Raw genomic sequence first — 25,106 nt, forward strand, 5'->3', positions numbered from 1 at the left:
CCTAATTGACCTATCTTCCCTCGAAAATTCAAACTTCCCACCAAGGGGCGCTTTCCCACCATGTTGGGTAATGGGACTTGCGTCATCAGCTGACGTCACAGCAGCCATCTTGAATGACGTCAATCATGTCATCAGCTGATGTCACCTGATCTCACATACTTGTGTCATCAGCTGACGTCATGACCGCCGTCTTGGATGACGTTGTCATCTACGTCACGGCAGCCATTTTGGACGACATCACCAGCTGGCATTACGGCCGCCATCTTGGATAACGGTACTTTGGGGCGGCACGAAGGTTGTTCCCCTACTATCAATACTTGTCGTTAGTGCAGGGCTCCATGAAGATTGGGCTGCCATTCCAGTACCTGATTGAACTTATGCCTGCAAGTGTGGAAACTGTCATCAATGCTAAGGATGGGCCAATACCATATTGAATTCCAGCATTACCGATGGAGGGCGTCACGAACTGATAAGTCATTTTCAGCCAGGTGTCTGGATAATTTTGATCACATAGTGCACACTTCAGAGATAATGTTTACTGGAAATACTTTTCTTATATTGATCCGTACCACCCACCTCTAAAATTATGGAAAGTAGAGAGCTTGCAGCAGAAGAGAATTGTTTCACAGTAAAGAAGTGCTCATAGCTTATAAGATACACATTTTAAAGTTCACGTTTACAAGAATTTTTTTCTTCGATTGATCTTCCTTTCATATCCCTGAATACTGACCGTTCCTCCTAGACACCTTGTATGCACTATATAATCTTCGCTCTCGTAATTTCGGCGTTGTTAGTAGTGTTTGTTGCTACTTGTGAAATCTTATTCAGCTTCACTGCTATAAAATCTGGTACGGAGTTTTGATTAAACGTAGACACTGACTTCGCAACACCTGACAACAGTCAACATTATTGTGAGTGACGTTGTTGAGTCCATACTGTGATATGTGTTGCTAGTAGCTTACCAGTATTGGTTTGACTTAACCTGAAGTGTTTTAATACAAAAGTAGTTAACTACCACTAATATGATTGTCGCGTTTTCATTTCACCTTCCATGTGTACATTTACCGATTCTGCTTAAAAGCAAGTCACTGTTATATAATATCGTTTATAGCCAGAAAGATACATGTTTGCATCTTCTTCTCAGGTTTGAGCTGGCGACCATGAATTGCCATTCAATAATTAATATTTCTCTCAATTTCAGCAAATTAAACTTTTGGTTAACTAGGCTAAATTAATTGACTTGAATATGAAGCTTGTTTCCGAAAGTTGTTGTACGGCACACTTAATTATTCGATAAAGATCGATGAAAATCTTGCTGTCGACCCTTCCTCTTTGGAGTCGATATTTTTTCTATAAACTACAGAACAATAGGTTACACGTGTCATTAATACACACATCAAAAAAAGTTTTTCATCACCCTGGTTTCCAGAACTCCTGAAGATAGACGTTGACTGTGGGAATTGTATCACAGACAGAGTCCATTTGACTGTTCAGAGATGTCACTAAACCCGCACAAAGATGTAAACAACCGTGCATGAGCAGCCTTTATAGACGAAGGGTGTCCGATAACCGATCAGTTCCAGTCATTCCACCAGGAAGGACGTACACGTCTCGTGTTGTCTGTAGCTCAACCATGCCTAGGTGGTCAGTACCGCGGTTCGACTGCGTCCGCATTGTTGCTTTATGCCAGGAAGGGCTCGCAACAAGGAAAGTATCCAGGCGCCTCGGAGTGAACCAAAGCAATGTTGTTCGGACATGGAGGAGATGCAGACAGACAGGAACTGCCCATGAGATGCCTCGTTCAGCAGGCTGCCCAAGGGCTACTACTGCAGTGGATGATCGCTACCTAGGGATCATGGCTCGGAGGAAATCTGACAGCTACGGCACCATATTGAATAATGCTGTTCTTGCAGCCACAGGACGTCGTGTTACGACTCGAACTGTGCGAAATAGACTGCATGAAGCGCAACTTCACTCCCGACGTGCATGGCGAGGTCCACCTTTGCAACGACGACACCATGAAGTGCGGTACAGATGGCCCAACAACGTGCCCGAATGGACCGCTCAGGATTGGCATCACGTTCTCTTCACCGACGGGTGTCGCATATGCCTTTAACCAGACAATCGTCAGCGACGTTTTTGCAGGCCACCCGGTCAGGCTGGACGCCTTAGACAAACTGGCCAGCGAGTGCAGCAAGGTGAAGGTTCCCTGCTGTTTTGGGGTGGCATTATATGGGGCGACATACGCCGCTGGCGGTCATGGAAAGCGCCGTAGCGGCTGAATGCCATCCTGCGACGGATAGTGCAACCATATCAGCAGCATATTGTCGAGGCATTGGTCTTCATGGACGACAATTCGCGCCCCCATCGTGGACATCTTGTGAATAAATTCTGTCAGGACAACAACGTCTCTCGACTAGAATGGCCAGCATGTTCTCCAGACATGAACCCTATCGAACATGCCTAAGATAGAATGAAAAGGGCTGTTTATGGGCGACGTGACCTACCAATCACTGAGGGATCTACGCCGAATCGCCGTTGAGGAGTACGACAATCTGGACCAACAGTGCCTTGATGAACTTGTGGATAATATGCCATGACGAATACAAGCACGCATCAATGCAAGAGGACGTACTCCTGGGTATTAGAGGTACCGGTGTGTACAGCAATTTGGACAACCACCTCTGGAGGTCTCGCTGTATGGTGGTACAACATCAAAGTGTGGTTTTCATGAGCAATAAAAAGGGCGGAAATGATGTTAATGTTGATCTCTATCCCATTTTTCTGTACAGGTTCCGGAACTCCCCGAACCGAGGTGATGCAAAACTTTTTTTGATATGTGGAGAGTGGGGGTGGTTCGTAAGGTAAAGTGGGGGAATTATGTAACGTTGTCATATCCCCTGTTTTCTGTTCAAAGATGGAAGGAAGATTGGGTTTACTGTCCCGTCGACATCGAGGTCATTAGAGACGGAGCACAAGCTCGGATTGTGTCAAGGATGGGGAGGGAAATCCGCCGTGCCCCTTCAAAGGGACCATCTCTGTATTTGACTGGAGCAAGTAATTGAAATCACGGGGAACCTAAATGTGGATGGGCGGACGCGGGTTTGAACCGTTGTCATCTCTTACGCGACTCCAGAGTGCTGGCCATTGTGCCACCTCGCTCGGTTTTCCTGTTCGCGAACTGTGCGCTGTTTTTAAGCCTCCAGTGTCTTTGACTTTCCCGTCATAGTCATGTAATGAGATGCTTGTGGGAAGAAGTGCGACTCTGCTGAAAAAAGTAAGGTAACAGTTCACTTCTGAGAAAAGGTTTATTCAGAAAAGAAGAGATTCACAAGGTTGCTAAGGCTCTTCCCCCATAGCCATCGTGGTTTTCTATGTAACTGATCCATCGGTAAACCAATCTGACGAAACAGGAGTGAAAGAAAGCAGGGGTTAGCAACAGCCTGCTGAGTTTCGACGGTGAGTGCTGGAGACAACCCATTGGCTTATTCTCGTCTGAATATTGCTGTAGCAGCCATCGAGAGTACATCCTCTGGTAGCGCAATGCGTCCACCACACTGCCAGTATGCTGTAGCTCAAGCTTAGGTGAAGAAAAACTCCCTTCTCCTTGCAGCCGAACAATTGGCTGAGGAGAGTACAATAGCGGTTAGGTCTGACACATATGGGTGGCCAGGAAGTGACACGTTACAGCATCAAAACTCCGACACGTCACATCAGGCGTTGTCATCTGAGGTGGACGAGCTTGGCCGCTACGACATTCACTCGTCTAGCGCATCTGTTCCGCTTTTATCAAATTCCTGGTACCAAAACTACGCTCGTTCTTGTGAGATCACACTTGCTCCTTAAACGGCCACTGGTTAGCGATGCAATGCAGCTGAAGACGTTTCCATTATAAGCGAGAACTTTATCTCTTCGCACTTCAGTCGCCGATCATGGATCAGACAACGCCTCCATCCTGAAGCTACATTTTGAAGCGCAACGCCACACTTAGCTCCAACTACCGGTGGTGGGAGCTTCCGGGGTATTTACAAGGGTTGGACAGAAACATGCAAAACCTCGCGAGAGATGCATGCTGAAAGACAAATGCAAATGCTAGCCAAGCCTGCAGACCAAGGAACTTTTTGGCATTCAAAACAGCTTCGAGTGGTCTCGGAATGGATAAGTACAGGTGCCATACAGATTTAAGAATCTTATACTATTCTTTCGGAACAACTGTGGCAAGTTCCGGCGACGATGGTGGAGGTGGACTGCGATCACACAGCCTCCTCTCCAAAGTAGACTATAAATGCCCCATAATATTGAGATCTGGTGACTGCAGTGTCCAGGGTAGATGTAACAACTCATGTTTGTGCTCACAAAACCGTCCGATGCGAGTTGTGTGAACAGCGGCCATGTCGTCTTAGAACACAGCATCACCCTTTGGGAATAAATTTTGTATCATGGGATGGTCTTGATCAGCGAACATGGTCACAGAATCCTCGGTAGTGTTGCGACGTTACGGAGTAACCGTGATGGCCGTGGAACAGCAGGATATGGCTGCCCAAATGATCACCGAAGCACCTCCATGTTTCACTCTTGGCAGCCAGCAGTGTGCATCATAGGTTTTGACTGCGTGCGCCGGACGTAAACTCGGCCAGAAATTGGAATCAATGTGAAGCACGACCAAATGGCTTTCTTTCATTGCTTCACGGTGCAGATATTATGGCTTCAGCATCACGTTTTCGTGTTACAGGCATTTGCGTCACTGATGTGTGGTTTAGCTAATTCCTGCTCGCCCAACAGTCCCCGGCTTACGGAGCTACCTTCACGTTGTTTTGGTTCTGAAAGGGTTCGCGATGGCTTTTACAGCTGTCGTCCTTTTGTTTTTTGTCACAATCCTGTTCGATCATCGTCCGTCACGATCACTCGACACATACTTTCGTCCGCGTTGTGACTTAGCCGATGATGTTTTGTCACTCTGCCAGTGCACAGTGTAAATTGAACCGTATCATCTTCATCTTTGCCTAGGTGTGGTGTGTCGTCTTCCGGAGCCTTGGCTTTGCTCTGCCGCGATTGGTCCGTTTGCCTTTAAATTTCGGAGGGCGCTGCGTTCTGGAGAGAGATATGCTGACGACGAGAGTATCGAGTGCTGCTGGCGGAGTGAGACGGGGAGTTTAGTTTCCGGTTGTGTGGCAGCGCAGTGTTGCGGGAAAGGTGGTATGACTTCCTGTGAACGCACGTGATTGCTACGAGCGTGTGTACTCGGGACGGCGGCAGTCGTTCTGGACGGGCTGTGTGATAAGGAAGCTCGGCGTGGCAACTGTTGACACGGCGTGTCCGCGTCGCTATGGCGGAACTGGGGCGATTGACATAACTCGAGTTGGTGCTGGTTGCAACCTGTCGGCGAATGCTTCTCTGCCTTCCGGACTAACGGTGAGAATTACTTGACCTGATGTGTCTCACTCAATTTCTGCCCGTGTCGTCAGGTGTGTTTTGCTCTAAGGCCGTGTGCCATGGTGTTTCGCAATTTTAGTAGGCTCAGGCGTGCCCGAAATCCCGATTCAATGATCTGCTGTTATATTGTCAAGTGTAACTATTACTAGAAAAGAGTTAACTCTCTGTGCCTTAACAACTGAACCTAAAATATTATCTGTGGTTGAATTTTATTCTGACCCAAGTGCAATAACTATCTTGTATTTTACAATTTGTTGAGTGGTATTATTATTTAGTACTGGCCGTCACATTTACTAAGTCGAAGATTTACGAAGGCCAGTGGGCGTCATTAACAGTTCCTGCCTAGATAGGCGTTATATTTTGAACCATGTTTTTCAATGTTTAGTAATTTTTATTTTATGTGTTACAGAGAGCTGCTGTCATGCCCTATGTGGACGATTCGCCACGTTGGCGAAGTTTATAGTTATTCTGCTGGTCTGCGTCATATTGCTAAAGCAGGCAGTCCTAGCACAGCTGATTGTAACTTTTTCCTAGTGGTGAGGAGCACGGGCTGGTTTTAAGTGCTAACTCACTAACTTCAGCCATTCTCAAATATTTATTACTACTGATATTCAGGCTCCTCAGGCCGAGTGGCGACCTCACTACCCGTTTTTGGTTATTAATTTTATCTTGTTAGCTTGTTTCATTAAAAAAAACATTTGGTATATGAATTTGTCTTTTGGTCTTTACTGCTCCTTTGGACGAAGAAAATTAACTGTTGGTTTTCCATTCTTGTAGTATTATCAAAACAGCATTTGTGGTTATATTTGATTGGCCCTTCTGGCCGAATGATTAAAGTCATTCCTTTCAGTAACTTATTCTATTGCTCAATAATTAATCAAAAGTGTTGGGTCCTTCATATATATATATTGTACCTGCAGCCTTTGAGCTCTGCTTACCTTACGTTTTGGTTAAGTTTTCCCATACCACGACGTATAATAAATCTACAGAGCCACCTGTACGCTTGGCTAGGCATGTTCAGGCATGCATTTATAGCAGTGTTTCCACATTTATGTCTATCCCTGTGTATTTTGCTGCGCAGTGATACTGAACTCCATATAATTGCGATCGGAAACACAGTTCCGCTCTGCTATCGACCTCTGCAGCAGGCCCATAGAATTCGTTGGCGCTCTCGCTTCGGCTGGCGGGCCAGCCATTATGTGTAGCTTGTTTTGTTTGAGAGAAGTCTCCCTTGTAAACGCTGTCTGGAATAGCAGCCGATACGTCAGTTGTTTTCACATATGATATACATCTACATCTACATCTAAATTTATACTCCGCAAGCCACCCAACGGTGTGTGGCGGTTCCTGTTCCAGTCGCGTATGGTTCGCGGGAAGAACGACTGCCGCAAAGCCTCCGTGCGCGCTCGAATCTCTCTAATTTTATATTCGTGATCTCCTCGGGAGGTATAAGTAGGGGGAAACAATATATTCGATACCTCATCCAGAAACGCACCCTCTCGAAACCTGGACAGCAAGCTACACCGCGGTGCAGAGCGCCTCTCTTGCAGAGTCTGCCACTTCAGTTTGCTAAACATCTCCGTAACGCTATTACGCTTACCAAATAACCCTGTGACGAAACGTGCCGCTCTTCTTTGGATCTGCTCTATCTCCTCTGTCAACCCGACCTGGTACGGATCCCACACTGATGAGCAATACTCAAGTATAGGTCGAACGAGTGTTTTGTAAGGCACCTCCTCTGTTGATGGACTACATTTTCTAAGGACTCTCCCAATGACTCTCAACCTGGCACCCGCCTTACCAACAATTAATTTTATATGTTTGTTATCAGTAGGTCCAAGATGTTATCTCCACGAGTCGGTTCCCTGTTTAATTGCTCGAGGTAATTTTCGGGTAATGTAGTCAGTATAATGCCACTCGATGCTCTGTCCCTACGCCGGCCGGTGTGGCCGTGCGGTTCAAAGCGCGTCAGTTTGGAACCGCGTGACCGCTACGGTCGCAGGTTCGAATCCTGCCTCGGGCATGGATGTGTGTGATGTCCTTAGGTTAGTTAGGTTTAAGTAGTTCTAAGTTCTAGGGGACTGATGACCTCAGTAGTTAAGTCCCATAGTGCTCAGAGCCATTTGAACCAATCTCTGTCCCTACCACCCGTCCTAAACATCTGAGTGTTCCAGTCTATATCTGGTAAATTGAAATCTCCACCTAAGACTATAACATGATGAGAAAATTTATGTGAAATGTATTACAGATTGATAGGGCCCCACATCCAAAAGAATTTTATTGAAACATACGTTATCACTAAGAACGCTGAGTCTTGTGTCTCGTGTTTCATCGTGTGGCATCCAGCAACTGTGGATCTTCCTGGGATGAATACAGTTGCCAGTCCAATCTCAGGTGTGCAAATAATATGCTGGCAGGCACAGAAAGCGTTCTCTCCCAACAGGAGAAGAGGTCCCTTCGGTAACCATTGACGTAGGCCGCCTGCATAGGATAGTCCTTTGTCTTCACGAGAATTCGTTAACTGAATTTTGTCTTTGTCGAAAGAGAACGATCCCAAACTTTACATGCATTACCTCAACTTTTCATTTAAACTTGCTTTGAAGTCATCAACTTTATTGCACAAAAATGCTCTCGTTTCAAATCCGCGGATGATACCAACGGATGGTCTAGTGAACCCAGTCACTGATAGGGTCTCTAGCAGTTGCACGTTGTTGAAACATGCTAGTTGGATGGATTAGATGCTTGCTGCTGTTACGCGTCCGTAATGTAAGTGTAGCTATAGAGGAGAACTGTTGTACTTGCAACAGAGACGAAAGTACCTAGAAGGTATAGATAATACCATACTTGGTCAGTTCTCTTTTGCAAATGCAAGGCCAGTATAATAACAAGTATACTGCTTATACAACTCGGCATTGACTTCAATGAACGGTCGTAGTTGCTTTTGACCTTTGTTAATAATGGTTATTCTTAAAGCTGGGGGTGTTTGGTTCATTTGCCACATTATAGCACACAGTCTGTAAGTCAACTGAAACCGTGTTTGGCAATTTCCTTGGGTTGTGAGACGAGGTAAAATGGAGGGTTTACCAACAGGCACATGAAGCACGTTTCACTATGATTCTGTTTATTTAAGTTGGTTGCATTAAATAAATACTTACGCTTTACTAAATAACTAGCTGACAAACACGGCACTGCCCACGTAATCATTTGGAAAATTTTGTATGAGAAATGAAAACAAAAAATGAACTGTGTTTGTAGTGTAACATCGAAGAAATTTCATTTCTATGTAATCGTGGGAACACCTTTGCAATTATGAAACAGTCGTACAAAGAAATATGTGTAATACAAAGACGTATAAATACAGTATCGAAATTAAGAACCACGATTCCGGACAGTTTATGTAAGCTGGGCACAGCTGTTTCGCGTGTCTACAATGCGATTTTGTAAACCTCTCTACGGCAACACCTCTTCATAGCTGTAGAGACAGCTATCGTTTTCGCCTAGAGCCGTTTGAGTTTTGCAGTTGATATCTGTGAAAAGCGTTCCAGAAGTCGGGGATTTCCTTAAGCTGACTCAGCTGTAGGAGTATCTCAGTGGTAAAGAATAAATGTGTTAAAACTTCATGTGCTATGCAGCATTTTTTAACGAGGGTTAGTCCTTATGACGTCATATCTCTGGAGCTACACGTAGTACAATGATATACAGTATTTGTGTAGGTAAATTCAGTGGATGTTGCCAACGAAATACGTTGTGAATAGAAGTAATAAATTTAAACTCGCTGCATTATGTGGCAATTTTTCATGCATCTCAGTGTTCATGACCCATGTCTCCTGGTCTATGTGTCATACAACGATATCATATTATAGGTACATTGAACGGCATATGTGGATGCTGTCTGCGAAATGTGTTGCAAAAGGAATTGGTAGAAAAGAAGTAATACATTTAAACGTCATGCACAATGCGGCAGTTTTTCAAGCATCTCAGTCTTTGTGGCATCATTCTCCTGAACTACGTGTGGTACCATGGTATACAATTTTGTAGGTGCATTTAGAAGCATATGGGGATATTTGCGAAATATGCTGCGATGACATTAGTAGCACAGACGTGATACATTTAAACGTCATGAATGATGCGATCACACACACACACACACACACATACACACACACATACACACACACGTCTATTTTTATAATATGTATGGATGTATTTGCTGCATAATGTGTATTAAGTTCAAAAATGACATTATAAGGAACTTGAAACTTTGAAGAAACATCGAAGATCAAATTATTAAGAACATGCATCTAACAAGTAAAATCAATATTTGGTATTATCTCTAACACTGTTGTTCAGTAGAACTTTCTTCCGTTACTTGGTTTAGCTTTTATTTGACATAAAGGTGAAAGATGTATAATACAGTCTGGACTTAACCTACTTAAGACTGATGAACTCAAAGCTGTTGAATGCTATGTAATTCATAAAGCAAACCAAAATATATTTACTTTAATTATTTACTCTTTATCTTAACATAGGAGTTAGAGAAAATTATAGAACATTAAACATAATTACAAACGTCAGGTACTATTAAAGACATTTTGTATCTAATGACTCAAAATTTTCCCTGACGCACAGAGTTGCTTACAAGTCATTTCACTGCACGTTGGGCGAAAAATCTGAATTAATGATTCACAAAAAAAAATGGTTCAAATGGCTTTGAGCACTATGGGACTTAACAGCGGAGGTCATCAGTCCCCTAGAACTTAGAACTACTTAAACCTAACTAACCTAAGGACATCACACACATCCATGCCCGAGGCAGGATTCGAACCTGCGACCGTAACGGTAGCGCGGTTTCACACTGAAGCGCGTAGAACAGCTTTTTTTTTTAGTGCTCTACCATTTTTTTCTGATCTCATATTGTTCGTTGCATTTGTTCAGGGCGGACGCCCTATGACACCTGTTCAAATTCATCGTTGATCCGTTCACTCAGTTTTTTTTATTACAGAGGACATCTAACCCTATGACCGAACACGCTGAGTTACCGTGCCGGCAGGGTAGACTTCCCTCGTATTAGCAGATATCCTTATATCTTAGTGAAACTGGTGAATTACTGGTTAGATGAAGTCCATTGGAGTCAATAACATAGACTTCTTTTCTTGCTAGATCATGTGCAGACCATTGTGCTGTCTGATGAAGAAATAAAGCTAACCTTATCCTTTCGCCTAAAATTCATAGCCTCAAATGATTCCTCATCATTAAATGTTGGTTTGTTGAATAATATTCTACAGTCATCTCTAATGAAGTGTAACCATTCTACATTTCTACATTTGAAAGGTTGATTTTGAGTTGCAGTACCTGAATTTTTTAACAGTGATGCAAAGTCTGCGAAGGTTCATGACAATGAAAAACTTTCATTTTACCATACAGCCAACTAAGTTGCGCTTCATAGGAATACTCAATAGAACAACGGAAACACTTCTATTTTCTTCCGATCACGTTGTCCGATGTATCACACACCAAATGCATAGAGGAGAGATATCTTTGTGAAAACCTTTGCAATATTCTTTATACAACGCTCCCACTGACTACTGAGACGGAAACTATTTCCTCACAATCTTTTCTGGAATAGTCCGTTTCATGAACAGGTATTTTAGACAGAAACGTATAAACTTCCTGTATTATTTATTCTAGTATGTTACTGGTTACTGAGTGAGATCTTGTGTAAGTTCTGTTCAAATCGACATTCTGTTTTCATAAAGTTTCCACTGTCACCAAATACGGGGGTGGAACAATAATATGGCAACACCACGAGAAATGCGTGTTTGCATATAAATGTAGATGGTAGGCGGGCGTGCGGGTTGCTCTGTTGTATTTGACCACGAATGGCACCTGTGCAAAGTCCACTATATGTTGCAAGTGGTAGTCGCGGTCAGAATAGAGTTTAGTGTAGTTGTGAATGCGTTATGTCGGAGCAAATTGAATTCGAACGTGGAAGATAGCTGGTGCCTGTATGCTGCTGCTTCCCTAACCAAGGTAGCCAAACCGCTTGGTGTTTCGAGAGGAACCGTACCGAAGACTTATACCGCACACAGGAAAGGCGGAAAAGCATCTTCCGCTAAGTCACAACGCAGATGGTTCAAATGGTTCAAATGGCTCTGAGCACTATGGGACTTAACAGCTGTGGTCATCAGTCCCCTAGAACTTAGAACTACTTAATCCTAACTAACCTAAAGACGTCACACACATCCATGGCCGAGGCAGGATTCGAACCTGCGACCGTAGCAGTCGCGCGGTTCCGGACTGCGCGCCTAGAACCGTGAGACCACCGCGGCCGGCACACAACGCAGATGAGAACGTGTGTTGAGTGTTCGTGACAGACGATCTTAGAAGAAGACTGTAACGGAAAATAAGATGACGAAAGCTGCAAAAGACACAGCAGAACTGAATGTCGCATTCGCAAAACCCTGTCAGTACCAAATCAACATGAAGGGAGCATCATAAGGTGGGAATTGCGAGCTTGAATTCCAGAACTAAATATTAGTGATGCGAATGCCCGTGACAGGAAAACGTGGTGCCGAAGCCATAAAACCTGGACTGGGGAGCAATGGAAAAAAGTTATTCTCTCGTTTGAGTCTTACTTCATACTGTTGCGAACTTCCGGTCAAGTTTACGTCCGAAGAGCGAAAGATGGTGGGTTTTCGACGATGATTTGGGCAGTTATATAGTGGTATTCGATGGTTCCGTGGCTACTCTGCAAGGTCAAATGTCAAGGATTATGTGGCCATTTTGGGTGATCAGGTGCACCCACGATTTAATGTTTGCTTCCCAGTGGTTATGCTAGGTTCAAAGAGGACGGGGCCCCTGTTCACACAAAAATGGTTCAAATTGGCTCTAAGCACTCTGGGACTTAACATCTGTCATCAGTCCCCTAGACCTAAGGACATCACACACATCCATGCCCGAGGCAGGGTTCGAACCTGCCACCGTAACAGCAGCGCGGTTCCGTACTGAAGCGCCTAGAACCGCTCGGCCACACCGGCCGGCCCCTGTTCGCACAACTCGTTTCGTCCAGGACTGGTTTTGTCAGCAGGAAGATGATCTCTCGCATTTCGCCTGGCCGCAACGATCACCAGATCTCAATATTACTGAGCCTTTGTGGTCTACCTTGGTGAGAATGGTGCATGATCCACCTCCATCATCGTTTATCCGAACTTACCACTATTTTGCAAGAAAAAGGGTATAAGATTTCCTTGAATACCATACAGCACCTATATTTATCCATTTCGAGACAGACTGGAATTTGTTATAAATGCCAACAGGTTTCCTATGCCGTGTTAAGTATGGCAATGTGTTGTGTTTTGGGGTTTTCATATTTTGGCACCCCCTCTATCTTTAAAAAAGACAACTTGCAAGTATGAATTTTCAATTCATCGTACTCAACGTGGAGTTTCACATGAACATGGCTAAATATACACTCCTGGAAATGGAAAAAAGAACACATTGACACCGGTGTGTCAGACCCACCATACTTGCTCCGGACACTGCGAGAGGGCTGTACAAGCAATGATCACACGCACGGCACAGCGGACACACCAGGAACCGCGGTGTTGGCCGTCGAATGGCGCTAGCTGCGCAGCATTTGTGCACCGCCGCCGTCAGTGTCAGCCAGTTTGCCGTGGCATACGGAGCTCCATCGCAGTCTTTAACACTGGTAGCATGCCGCGACAGCGTGGACGTGAACCGTATGTGCAGGTGACGGACTTTGAGCGAGGGCGTATAGTGGGCATGCGGGAGGCCGGGTGGACGTACCGCCGAATTGCTCAACACGTGGGGCGTGAGGTCTCCACAGTACATCGATGTTGTCGCCAGTGGTCAGCGGAAGGTGCACGTGCCCGTCGACCTGGGACCGGACCGCAGCGACGCACGGATGCACGCCAAGACCGTAGGATCCTACGCAGTGCCGTAGGGGACCGCACTGCCACTTCCCAGCAAATTAGGGACACTGTTGCTCCTGGGGTATCGGCGAGGACCATTCGCAACCGTCTCCATGAAGCTGGGCTACGGTCCCGCACACCGTTAGGCCGTCTTCCGCTCACGCCCCAACATCGTGCAGCCCGCCTCCAGTGGTGTCGCGACAGGCGTGAATGGGGGGACGAATGGAGACGTGTCGTCTTCAGCGATGAGAGTCGCTTCTGCCTTGGTGCCGATGATGGTCGTATGCGTGTTTGGCGCCGTGCAGGTGAGCGCCACAATCAGGACTGCATACGACCGAGGCACACAGGGCCAACACCCGGCGTCATGGTGTGGGGAGCGATCTCCTACACTGGCCGTACACCACTGGTGATCGTCGAGGGGACACTGAATAGTGCACGGTACATCCAAACCGTCATCGAACCCATCGTTCTACCATTCCTAGACCGGCAAGGGAACTTGCTGTTCCAACAGGACAATGCACGTCCGCATGTATCCCGTGCCACCCAACGTGCTCTAGAAGGTGTAAGTCAACTACCCTGGCCAGCAAGATCTCCGGATCTGTCCCCCATTGAGCATGTTTGGGACTGGATGAAGCGTCGTCTCACGCGGTCTGCACGTCCAGCACGAACGCTGGTCCAACTGAGGCGCCAGGTGGAAATGGCATGGCAAGCCGTTCCACAGGACTACATCCAGCATCTCTACGATCGTCTCCATGGGAGAATAGCAGCCTGCATTGCTGCGAAAGGTGGATATACACTGTACTAGTGCCGACATTGTGCATGCTCTGTTGCCTGTGTCTATGTGCCTGTGGTTCTGTCAGTGTGATCATGTGATGTATCTGACCCCAGGAATGTGTCAATAAAGTTTCCCCTTCCTGGGACAATGAATTCACGATGTTCTTATTTCAATTTTCAGGAGTGTATTATTTGAATTTTCCTTTTGTATCTTGACTGTTAACTTTCAGTTAACTCTAACAAACTCTAGCAAAATCTACTCTTCTATTGCAGTCATTCATCTTCCACTATACATTTAACATTTTCACACAGACTTCATTCAAGACGTCTGCTTTACAAATGGTTCAAATGGCTCTGGGCACTATGGGACTTAACATCTGAGGTCATCAGTCCCCTGGAACTTAGAACTACTTAAACCTAACTAACCTAAGGGCATCACACACATCCATGCCTGAGTAAGGATTCGAACTTTCGACCGTAGCGGTAGCGCGGGCACCAAGAACCGCTCGGTCACACCGGCCGGCTCTGCTTTACATTTCCTTCAGCGTTCAGCCAATGCTCTAATCTTCTTCTCGTGTTACATTAAGAAGGAAACAATTACACAGGTCTGTTTAATTCAAGCTTATAGTGTGAGTCCGTGTTAATCTTCTTACAGCTCACATGCTTCTTTTTCTTTCTTGCGAATATGATGTCAACCATGGAAGCACGCAGTCCTCTTTGCGCAAGTGTACATTTTTCGAACTGGAGGACGCTTGTCATAGCACATTGCTTTCTGGAATTCGTGGGAATGTGTTGCGCTATTTAGCAGACGATAGGCAGTTGTTACCCGTGTATATTTCGTAGTGTACTGTGTTAGGCTTCTAGGTTATTTTCCTACAACGATGTCAGTGGCCTTCAAAGAAAGCGCGCTGAAATGTGTAGGTGGCTATGCACAAAGAGAAATTATATGGAACCTCGTTGCCAAAGATCATTTGGATAAAAATTTGAGATGTGAAATCCTAAGCGTCAAGTATTAGCTTGATCTTGGTGGGTAGTAAAAATAAGATGAAACGTCTCCAGTCATATTACTGTAAAAAAATACGTTTCCATGTAGAAAAAGAGAAAGGGGGCAGCCTACAAATTTATGAAAAGGTAATTTGAAACTCGTGGACGAATATTCACGCTTTTGCGACATAGTAATTCAACAATAAGGAGCCTGACATCTAAACAACTGAATAATTTGGAACACTTGGAGCTCCTGAACAAAGTTCTAGAAACGTAAATGAAGGACATTGACGTTAGGAAAAATACAAACTTGGAAAACGCGAATCTCATTTGAGAGAATTCTGGGTTCGGATATCTCAAGTCCGAGGATGTTAATCTATAATCTATTCTGAGTGAAGTTATGCGAACATTTGTTACATAAAATAACATAAAAATGAAGTAATGAGAATCAACTAATTTATCAGAGATAAGTTTGACGATGAGAATGTTGATGTAGTAATCGAGGCATACACACGATCTCCGAAGAAAACTGTGAGGCAATGCTCTTGTGAGACTGGGATCTGCAGAAGCGGTATTCTTAGAATTTTGCGGTCTTAGAACTTCAAGCCTTCAAGACTTCTCCATGCTCTTAACGAGGATCATCCTGACAGGCGAAGCGAATTTTGTGAGTGGTTCATTAACAGATGTGAAGAGGAGCAACGTTTCCAAAATCGAATTCTTTGGTCAGATGAAGCGACGTTTAAACTTGATGGAACAATTAACCACCATAATTGCGTTAATTGGGCCAGGGAGAATCCAAACGTAACCGAGCAAAGGCATGTAAATCTACCAGGAGTAACAGTCTGGTGTGGTCTGCCTTCTAGAAGGTTAATCGGGCCGTACTTATTTGACAACACTGTCATGGGCGACTAGTACTTGGAAATGTTGGAAATGATAACTCTTGGTCTTAAGGTTGTGTTTGGAAATGAAGATTATTACTTTCAACAGGATGTGGCGCCACCTCACGTTCACCTGAATGTGAGGGCATTTGTCGATCTTACGTTCCCTTCCATATGGATAGGACGAAAAGGGAGTGTGGAGTATCCCGCTCGATCTCCAGATTTAACTCCTCTAGACTTCTTTCTCTCAAGAACACAGTTTACGTTGCGAGATCACTCGCACTGGATGATCTTTGAGAGCAAATTGAACAAGCCTGTGATGCGATTCCGTTGGAAACAACAAAGTTGCCACGTCGCTAAGTCGAAAGTCGTTGTTGACGTAGTATTGCGGAGGACAGACACCAGCTTCAACATTTACCACCTTAAGTTGGACCATAGGCACCTAACACCACTAAAACTCTATTTCTAACCCCTTTCATTAAAGAGATGTTCAGTTTCAAAGACTGTATTCATTATTTTGGGACACCCTGCATATAAAGGGATCGTCATTTTCATTTGTATTTTGTTTAAATAAATTTGCTTTTAAAAAAAATATTCGTGTGTCTGGATTTAAGAGTCACACCCTGTACTGAGAAAAATGGTTGTTGACGTGAGGAATAATATATTGTGTTAGATTAGGAATTGGGCTTACAAAGCTCAGTCTTCAGGTAGTCCTTGTTTTAAATTACATGTTTGCTCTGCTTAGTCATTTCGGCCACTTGTAGTCTCAACACACTTCATTTAGCTCCGAAAATTCTGTCTACTTGACATGTCGAAAATCGGAGTCGCCCCTCTTCTTAATGTGACCACCAACTATGCCGGTATAAACCTGTTCAATAGTGAAATTAACAGTATCAACCCAACACCGTTTCCAGTAAAGGGAGAGAGAGTGGCCAACCGGACGATACGGCGGCCATTTTTCTGCCAAACTTCGGGCGGGACTTTTGAATGGCCAGTGGTGGAGTAGTGGAGTGCACACTCACCGAATCAAAAGCACACGAAATATGGCGAAATCATTCGTGAAATGCCTTTGTTTATAAGAATAATGTGTTATAATAATTTTCACACAGCCAGTTTACAGGTCTGTTTTCAAATTTAACTACGTGTATTGCAAGTTTTTTTATATGTAGTAAAAAGCAAAAACGACTTACTTCGCATAGATAAGAGTACTTGGTTGGTTTCCACAAGGCTCCTGTTTGATTTATGTCAGCCTTGTTGACTGCGACTGCCCACTGGTTTCGTCTCTCTTCATTGCGTGGAAATGCTAACATGCGAAATCCACCTTCGCCTCTATTGGAACAACCAAATGCAGCACAACCTGGCATCGTTTACGAACGTCTGCAGAACGAATTACAGATGTCAAAAACAATACAGTATAATTACTAACGTGTTTACTTCAAACATGTAGGCCTACCGACTTCATCACAAAACGCTTCATTATTTCAACTCGTATTTAAGATCGTAAACGCTAATTACGTACTAAAAACTATATACAACTAAATCGAACGTGCAGGCACAACGCATAACAAGTCTCTCAATAATTCAAATACCTTTTAATCGTTTCCAAAAGTCCTCTGAACTTCAACTCAAAAGCACGGCGAACATAGGAAGCTCGAGAGACGTTTGGCGCCATTTTTCTGCCAAAGCTAATCAACCAATCACGGGCAACTTCACCTATGGCCACTGTCTGTGTATACAGGCTCTCTAAGCACAGGTTGCTTCTCCTGTCCTCTTTCGGTCGCAGGCCGAAGCTCATCTCAGCGCCCGCGTGACACTACAGGTGTGTGCTGCCCTCTGCTCGCTACCGTAGACACTTTTACGACTCGGCGTAGCTCTTTCCAAACATGCGCGTCATGCTCGTAAGATTCATCGAAATATGCAACATACATAGCATTCCTGGAGTAAGGATTGTCATTTTCCAACCTTAGTATCAACTACATCAGATGATCCTCACTAGAGACACTCGCGTTATTCAAATACCCGGCAACAAAAGTACGCCAGTAAATACAGGTACGGGAGCACTGATAAACTGCAGGGCTTATGTTGTTGTTTTCCGTCCGAAGACTAGTTTATTGCAGCCCTCTATGTTGATCTATCCTCTACAATCCCCCCGCCCATTCCTTGCATTACCAAACAGACGATTCTTGATGCCCCAGCATGAATAATGGCAATCGATCCCTACTTTTATTTCAGTTACCCTACAAATTTCATTTTTCCTCGATTCGACTCAGTACCCCTTCATAAGTTATTTTATCAGTCCATCTAATTTTGATCATTCTTCTGTACATACAAGATTGCGCTCCATACAAATCTCTTCATATAGACTTATTAACACTATTCGATGTCAACAAATTTCTCTTTTTCAGTAATTCTTTCCCTGCTCCTTTTAGTGTCTCATTGCTTACCTTTTAGTCTCATTTCTTAACCGTATTCCTTCAGCGTCACGTGATTTAATTCGAGTACATTCCATTACTCTTGCTTTGCTTTTGCTGAGATTCATCGTACAATCTCTTTTCAAGACACTATACATTCAATTCAACTGATCTTCAAAGCCCTTCTCCGTTTCTGACAGAATTGCAATATCGTCGGGAAACCGCGACGTTATTATTTCTTCTCCCTGAACTTTAATTCCCCTTTCCAAATTTCTCCTTCCTTTATACCTTACTCACTGTACAAATTGACTGGCATCGGGGAGAGGCTACAAACTCGTCTCACTTCCTTCTCCTATAACCGCAGTTTGATTTCTGTAGATGTAGATAACTTTTCGCTCGCTGTACATTACCACTGCTACCTTCAAAATTTCATTCAGCATTAGGGAAAGCTTTCCCTAAATCTACAAATACTATAAACGCCTTTCTTCAGTCTATCATCTCAGATAATGTGTATGGTCAGTATTACCTCGCGTATCTGTACACTTCTCTGTAACCCAAACTGGTCTACTCTAAAATTAGCTTCTAGCAGTTTTTTAATTTTTCTGTAAATGAATGTTGTAAGTATTTTCAGCCATGGCTCGTCAAACTGATGATTCATTAATATTCAAACATGTTACGAGCTACCTTCTTTGGAGTGGGAATTATTGCAATCTACTTGAAGCCTGGAGATATTTCGTCTGTTCCATACATTCTGCATACGAGGTGGAACAGCTTTATCACAGGTGGATCTCCCAAGTATTTCCATAATGCTGAAGGAATGTTGTCTACTCAGTGGCGTTGTTTCCATTTAAGTGTTTCAGAGCTATGTAAAATTCTTCTCGCTTACCACATTTTCATTTACTTCTCATTTTATAAAACAGCATTTAAGTTAATTTCCTCTGTATATCTCGTCTGTATATTCCTACCACCTTTCAGCTTTTCCTTCTTTGTTTCGTACTGGCTTGTCATCTGGCTCTCGTCTCCAAAAGTCTCTTTAATTTTGCTATTGGCAGCATCTGTCTCTCGCATATTCATAAATGCTTCTACAGTTTTGCATTTATGCTCTAGCCATCTGTTCCTTATAAGGTAAAGTTTCACGTAATAAAAGTTGGTCGTGATGTAACACCACAAACAGTTTTGGCTGTAACAAGAGAATTATTTAAAATTATCCATCTTTTTAACATTAAATGAATCTTCCGTCGGCGCTTAGTAGAACATGATAATAATATTAAAAAGATAAACACTTCCTAATGTTCCGCAAAATTATATTTATTTGGTCACGAAACGGCTTTCGGCTTCTCAGGCCATCTTCAGGTGACAACTGAATGTGGCAAACACAGATAAATATGGCGTGCGACCTACACAGATATTATTTGTTCAGAAGATACAAAACTGACAAATTGTCTATATAGGAAAATACTACAATAATCACATTAACTAAATGATCAGACTCAGTTTCCGTTTTCTCCTTTGTTACATAAAGTTTTCGTTAAAAATACTAGATTCAGACTGTAAATTCATCTAATGTACCATCATTTGTTAAATGTATCTCCAAAACTTTGTTTACCCCCTTTTTTAGGGTTTATATACACTCCGTCATTTTTCTTATCCTGTACAAATAATGTTTGCGTAAGTCGCACATCATTTTTACCAGTGTTTGTGATAATTGTCACCCGAAGATGGCCTGAGATGCCGAAATCCAGTTCGTGACCAAATAAAAATATTTTTTCAGAACATTAGCAAGTGTTTTTCTTTTAATATTGTCCATCTTGCTTCATGTCAATAATTTTATTTCTGCAAATTATGTGTGTTGTCATCGTAAGATTCTCGCTTTTGTTTTTGGCTTTCTTTTTTGACATTGTGGCTAGCATTTATACCTTTTTTGGGAATCGAGACCACGATTTACTCGCAGTGAGGGAAAAGGTTTCGTGCGGTTGTAAACTGTATGTCCTGGTGGAGAGCTTGGTAAAACAGCACTGCCCCACTGGCTTCTTGACATCTTTTGCTTACGACCTTATCGAGTAATTAAGTTATTCCAGTCAAAGCTGTAGGTCGGAATACCTCGATTTGAGTTTCAGACAAAGAGTTTAATGTTAGAGACGATGTTTTAATTAATAACACTCAATTAAAGCATTAATAAAAGTACACAGATAACTTTAAAAATATACAGCCTTGATAGACTTTCACTTTTACTCCCCAAAGCCAATGCTATCGTTTAATGTACATAATAATAATATTCTACGCAGCTTTTATTTTGGAAACTTTACACTAAAACCTTGTATCTCCATGTTTTCTGCGTTTGTGTCCTAATGTCATCCCTCCTATGACAACATTTTGTAAATGTGACTTGCACGCAAAAAGAAGCGGTGTTCTCGTTATTGTGCGTTGAATAAAGTAGAAAACTGGCCAGCAACGTAATTTAAAACTGAAACTAGCCTTCTTTTTCTCGTGACTTTGTCCTGCATCTTCGCGGGGTCGGCATAGTTACTATTGCCTTTTGCATGGTTAATTTAAGTGGTGGCCAGATGTCCTTCCTGTTGGCTCCCCGTTACGTACCCCCCCCCCCCCGCCCCCCTATCCCTTCCCCCACTCTCCATCGCAGTGCTGTAGTACTGTCACATCAGGGGTAACACATGAGGACGCAGGATGTCTATGACGTACCGTCGTGCCGTCAGACTTGCCTCACTCACTACCATCCCATGGTTTCCCTCAACATAACGCCAGAAAGTAGCACCGCGATGCCTCTCCGAAGCACTGGAAGAATGGGAAGTCTCCTAAAGTGTCCACAGTACTTGCCTGCGGTGGTCATCCAGAGTAGTATAGAACTGCGTTTCATCGCTAAACACAGTGGACGCGCCGGCCGAAGTGGCCGTGCGGTCCTAGGCGCTGCAGTCTGGAACCGCGAGACCGCTGCGGTCACAGGTTCGAATCCTGCCGCGGGCATGGATGTGTGTGATGTCCTTAGGTTAGTTAGGTTTAAGTAGTTCTTAGTTCTAGGGGACTGATGACCTCAGCAGTTGAGTCCCATAGTGCTGAGAGCCATTTTAGCCACAGTGGGCGCCATTCATCAGCAATCCATGCTTTCCGGTCGCGGCACCACTCCAGACGCAGCAGTCTGTGTTGTGTTGACGGCAGCCACTCAACGGACGGTAATCCCCTAGTTCACCTGGTCTCTGACCGATTGGATTTCATTGTTTCTTCTCGGGTGTCAAGCGCAGATGTGAAAGGGCTACGATGGTTGGTCTTGGTACATAATATGGCAGGGGCGGGTAGGAATTCTGCACGTGTGCGGTGCACATGCACGTGTGTAGTTAACAGACGTTCTGCGTGCACACAGGGGCAAGCTGGCCACCCGCTTCTCACCCCTCCCCACCATACCGTCTCTTCGCTTCTTCCCCTGTAATGCGTTTTGTTTCCTGTCCTGCTTTATTAAATGAAGGAATAAGGTTAGTAGGAGTGTTTGAAAGTAATCATGGTTTGAAAGAGTACCTATTACCTATGATACGTTTTGTTTAATTATCTCAGGTGGAGTTTACAATACGTTTAATGTCTGGAACAAAATTTCTACATACAGACAAACGCAAACAGTTACGTAAATTTTCATTACTGATGTTTGCTCTTAACCGAGACTTATTAATTTTCATAACAGAAAAAAATCTCTCACAAAAGTATGTCGAGCCCAACATCGACTATCTTCATGGCTTCACGATGGAGACGAGGAAACTCTTGCTGTGGAAAGTCGTGATAGAGATCTATTACACGTCTTGCCAAAAGGAACTTGTCTCTCAGACGAGAATTACACTGTAGATCTATTAATTCCATTTGCAAACTGAGATGAATATCATCTACAGAAACTAGATTCTCTCGAGAACTATTCAAAACCTTGGGATAAGTAAGATATATCCCCAAATCGCTTGAGGAATACCTCTTTTATTGCACTAAGAACGGCAACATACTGAAATTTATTATAATGGCGTTCAATATTAAACTTCCGCTCACCAGCGACAATACTGCCACATATTATACATTTCCAATTTTCACGTTTTTCCACAGAGCACAAATGATTCTCCCATTTCTTTTTAAAAGATAGCAAATCTCCAATTCTCTGTTTCCTTGATTCATTCTGCATTTTCCGGTTATTGAAATACAACGTTGACTGCGTTGTGGTCGCTTCGCTTCAACGTCCGCAGCTTAGCCTGGTACTACACTGCCGCAACCTGCAGGCTGTCGGCACTGTCCCGTTCGACGATTGCACGCGAGCGGCACACGTGCAGCGCTGTGTGCTCATGAGCCGCGTGCAACGTTTGCCCGCCCCTGCAATATGGCGATCCGTCTTTGTGATTTTCAGAAGTGTTCGACACGTTCCTTGGTGAATATGCCTGGCGACACTCTCCCCTGCAGTCGAACATAGGGTCAGTGTCACATCTGAATGCATCACCAGACGGCCGAATGCAGACCCACAGTGAAGCCGCTTTCACAGTCTGCCGGACGCTGTTAACGATGTCTCACACGAGTACGCGACGTCTCCGTCTCCTTAACAGCGACCACTCAACATCTGACGCAGTTCACAATCAAAAAATGTGTGAAATCTTACGCAACGCCTCAGACCGCTCGGTTAATCCCGGGCGGCAGTTCACAATCCTTATATACTCTAACAGGTCTAGTAACAATAGTAAACACGAACTACTGTAATGCACTCTGGCAATCTTTCTAGAGACCTGCGACTCTGATCATTTATAGGGTGACAATTATTGAACTATATGAAATAAAATCGTTTTAACCTCTGAACGATTTGCGTTAGGACGTTCAAATTGCACGGCTGACCGCGGTGCACGATGGGAATTAATATTGTTTGGTTTAGGAACGTAGCCCACTTTCATTTGGATGGGTTCGTCAATAAGCAAAATTGGCGGATTTGGGGAACTGGGAATCCCTATTTCGCAATCGAGAAGTCCCTTCACCCTCAAGGGGTGTGCTGTGCAGTGTCCAGTCACGGAATAACCGGTGCGATATTCCTTGATGGCACGGCGACTAAGAAAGTATACATGAAGGTTTTGGAAGATGATTTCATCCCCATTATCCAAAGTGACCCTGATTTCAACAAGATGTGGTTCATGCAAGACCGAGCTCGACCCCATCGAGGCAAAAGAGTGATGTCCCGGAGAAGCACCATGGGGACCGCATTCTAGCTCTGGGGTACCCAGAGGCCACGTCATGGGCCTCGATTGGCCACCATATTCTGCGGATGTGAACACATGCGACTCCTTTTTGTGGTGTTATATTAACGACATGTGTATAGCAATAACCCCAAAACCACTGCTGAGATGAAAACAGCCATTCAGGAGGTCATCGACAGCATCGATGTTTCGACACTTCTGCGGGAGGTGCCGAATTTCGTCTTTCGTCTGCGCCACATCATCGCCAATGATGGCAGGAATATCGAACATGTCATATCCTAAATCCGAATATCTGTAGCGGTGTTCGCATGTTGAATAAAGTGTGTGCGCGCCGCAGTTGGTATCTAATTTGCGTTTTTTTCATGTAGTTCAATAATAGTTACTGTGTACAAACTCGCCGATGGTGTGTCGAAATTACATTGACATTTTATGATGTCTTCTGTGTGCTACACCTTCTTTGTTGGGCAGAAAAAGAAGTACAGCTTCAAACAGCCAAGATCGCTACTGTAGACCATTTATTGTGACGACCGGTTTTCGCAAACTCCACTGCCATCATCAGATCTTCTGCAGTATATTTCACTGAATATTGACCAAATGCGTCTTATATCTTATCATGTCATAGAACGATAAGTCACGAACATGAGAACAATAGTCTGTCTGCAAGTCAAGCATAAAATAACTGTTACATCTACATCTACATCTACATCTACATCTATACTCCGCAAGCCACCTGACGGTGTGTGGCGGAGGGTACCTTGAGTACCTCTATCGGTTCTCCCTTCTATTCCAGTCTCGTATTGTTCGTGGAAAGAAGGATTGTCGGTATGCCTCTGTGTGGGCTCTAATCTCTCTGATTTTATCCTCATGGTCTCTTCGCGAGATATACGTAGGAGGGAGCAATATACTGCTTGACTCTTCGGTGAAGGTATGTTCTCGAAACTTTAACAAAAGCCCGTACCGAGCTACTGAGCGTCTCTCCTGCAGAGTCTTCCACTGGAGTTTATCTATCATCTCCGTAACGCGTTCGCGATTACTAAATGATCCTGTAACGAAGCGCGCTGCTCCCCGTTGGATCTTCTCTATATCTTCTATCAACCCTATCTGGTACGGATCCCACACTGCTGAGCAGTATTCAAGCAGTGGGCGAACAAGCGTACTGTAACCTACTTCCTTTGTTTTCGGATTGCATTTCCTTAGGATTCTTCCAATGAATCTCAGTCTGGCATCTGCTTTACCGACGATCAACATTATATGATCATTCCATTTTAAATCACTCCTAATGCGTACTCCCAGATAATTTATGGTATTAACTGCTTCCAGTTGCTGACCTGCTATTTTGTAGCTAAATGATAAAGGATCTAGCTTTCTGTGTATTCTCAGCACATTACACTTGTCTACATTGAGATTCAATTGCCATTCCCTGCACCATGCGTCAATTCGCTGCAGATCCTCCTTCATTTCAGTACAATTTTCCATTGT

The 25,106-nt window shown here is 44.0% G+C and overlaps 1 protein-coding gene across 1 annotated transcript in view; it reads left to right on the forward strand.

Annotated features, from left to right (window-relative positions):
- Positions 1–17,883: 17,883 nt before the first annotated feature.
- Positions 17,884–25,106, forward strand: part of LOC126191162 (peptidyl-alpha-hydroxyglycine alpha-amidating lyase 2) — a 140,805-nt gene continuing 133,582 nt past the window's right edge. Inside the window, exon 1 of the mRNA XM_049931934.1 lies at positions 17,884–17,898. Within this exon, the coding sequence (XP_049787891.1) occupies positions 17,884–17,898 (15 nt within the window). The remainder of the gene's footprint in view (positions 17,899–25,106) is intronic.

Source organism: Schistocerca cancellata, chromosome 6 (assembly GCF_023864275.1).
Source record: "Schistocerca cancellata isolate TAMUIC-IGC-003103 chromosome 6, iqSchCanc2.1, whole genome shotgun sequence".
Lineage (NCBI taxonomy): Eukaryota > Metazoa > Arthropoda > Insecta > Orthoptera > Acrididae > Schistocerca > Schistocerca cancellata.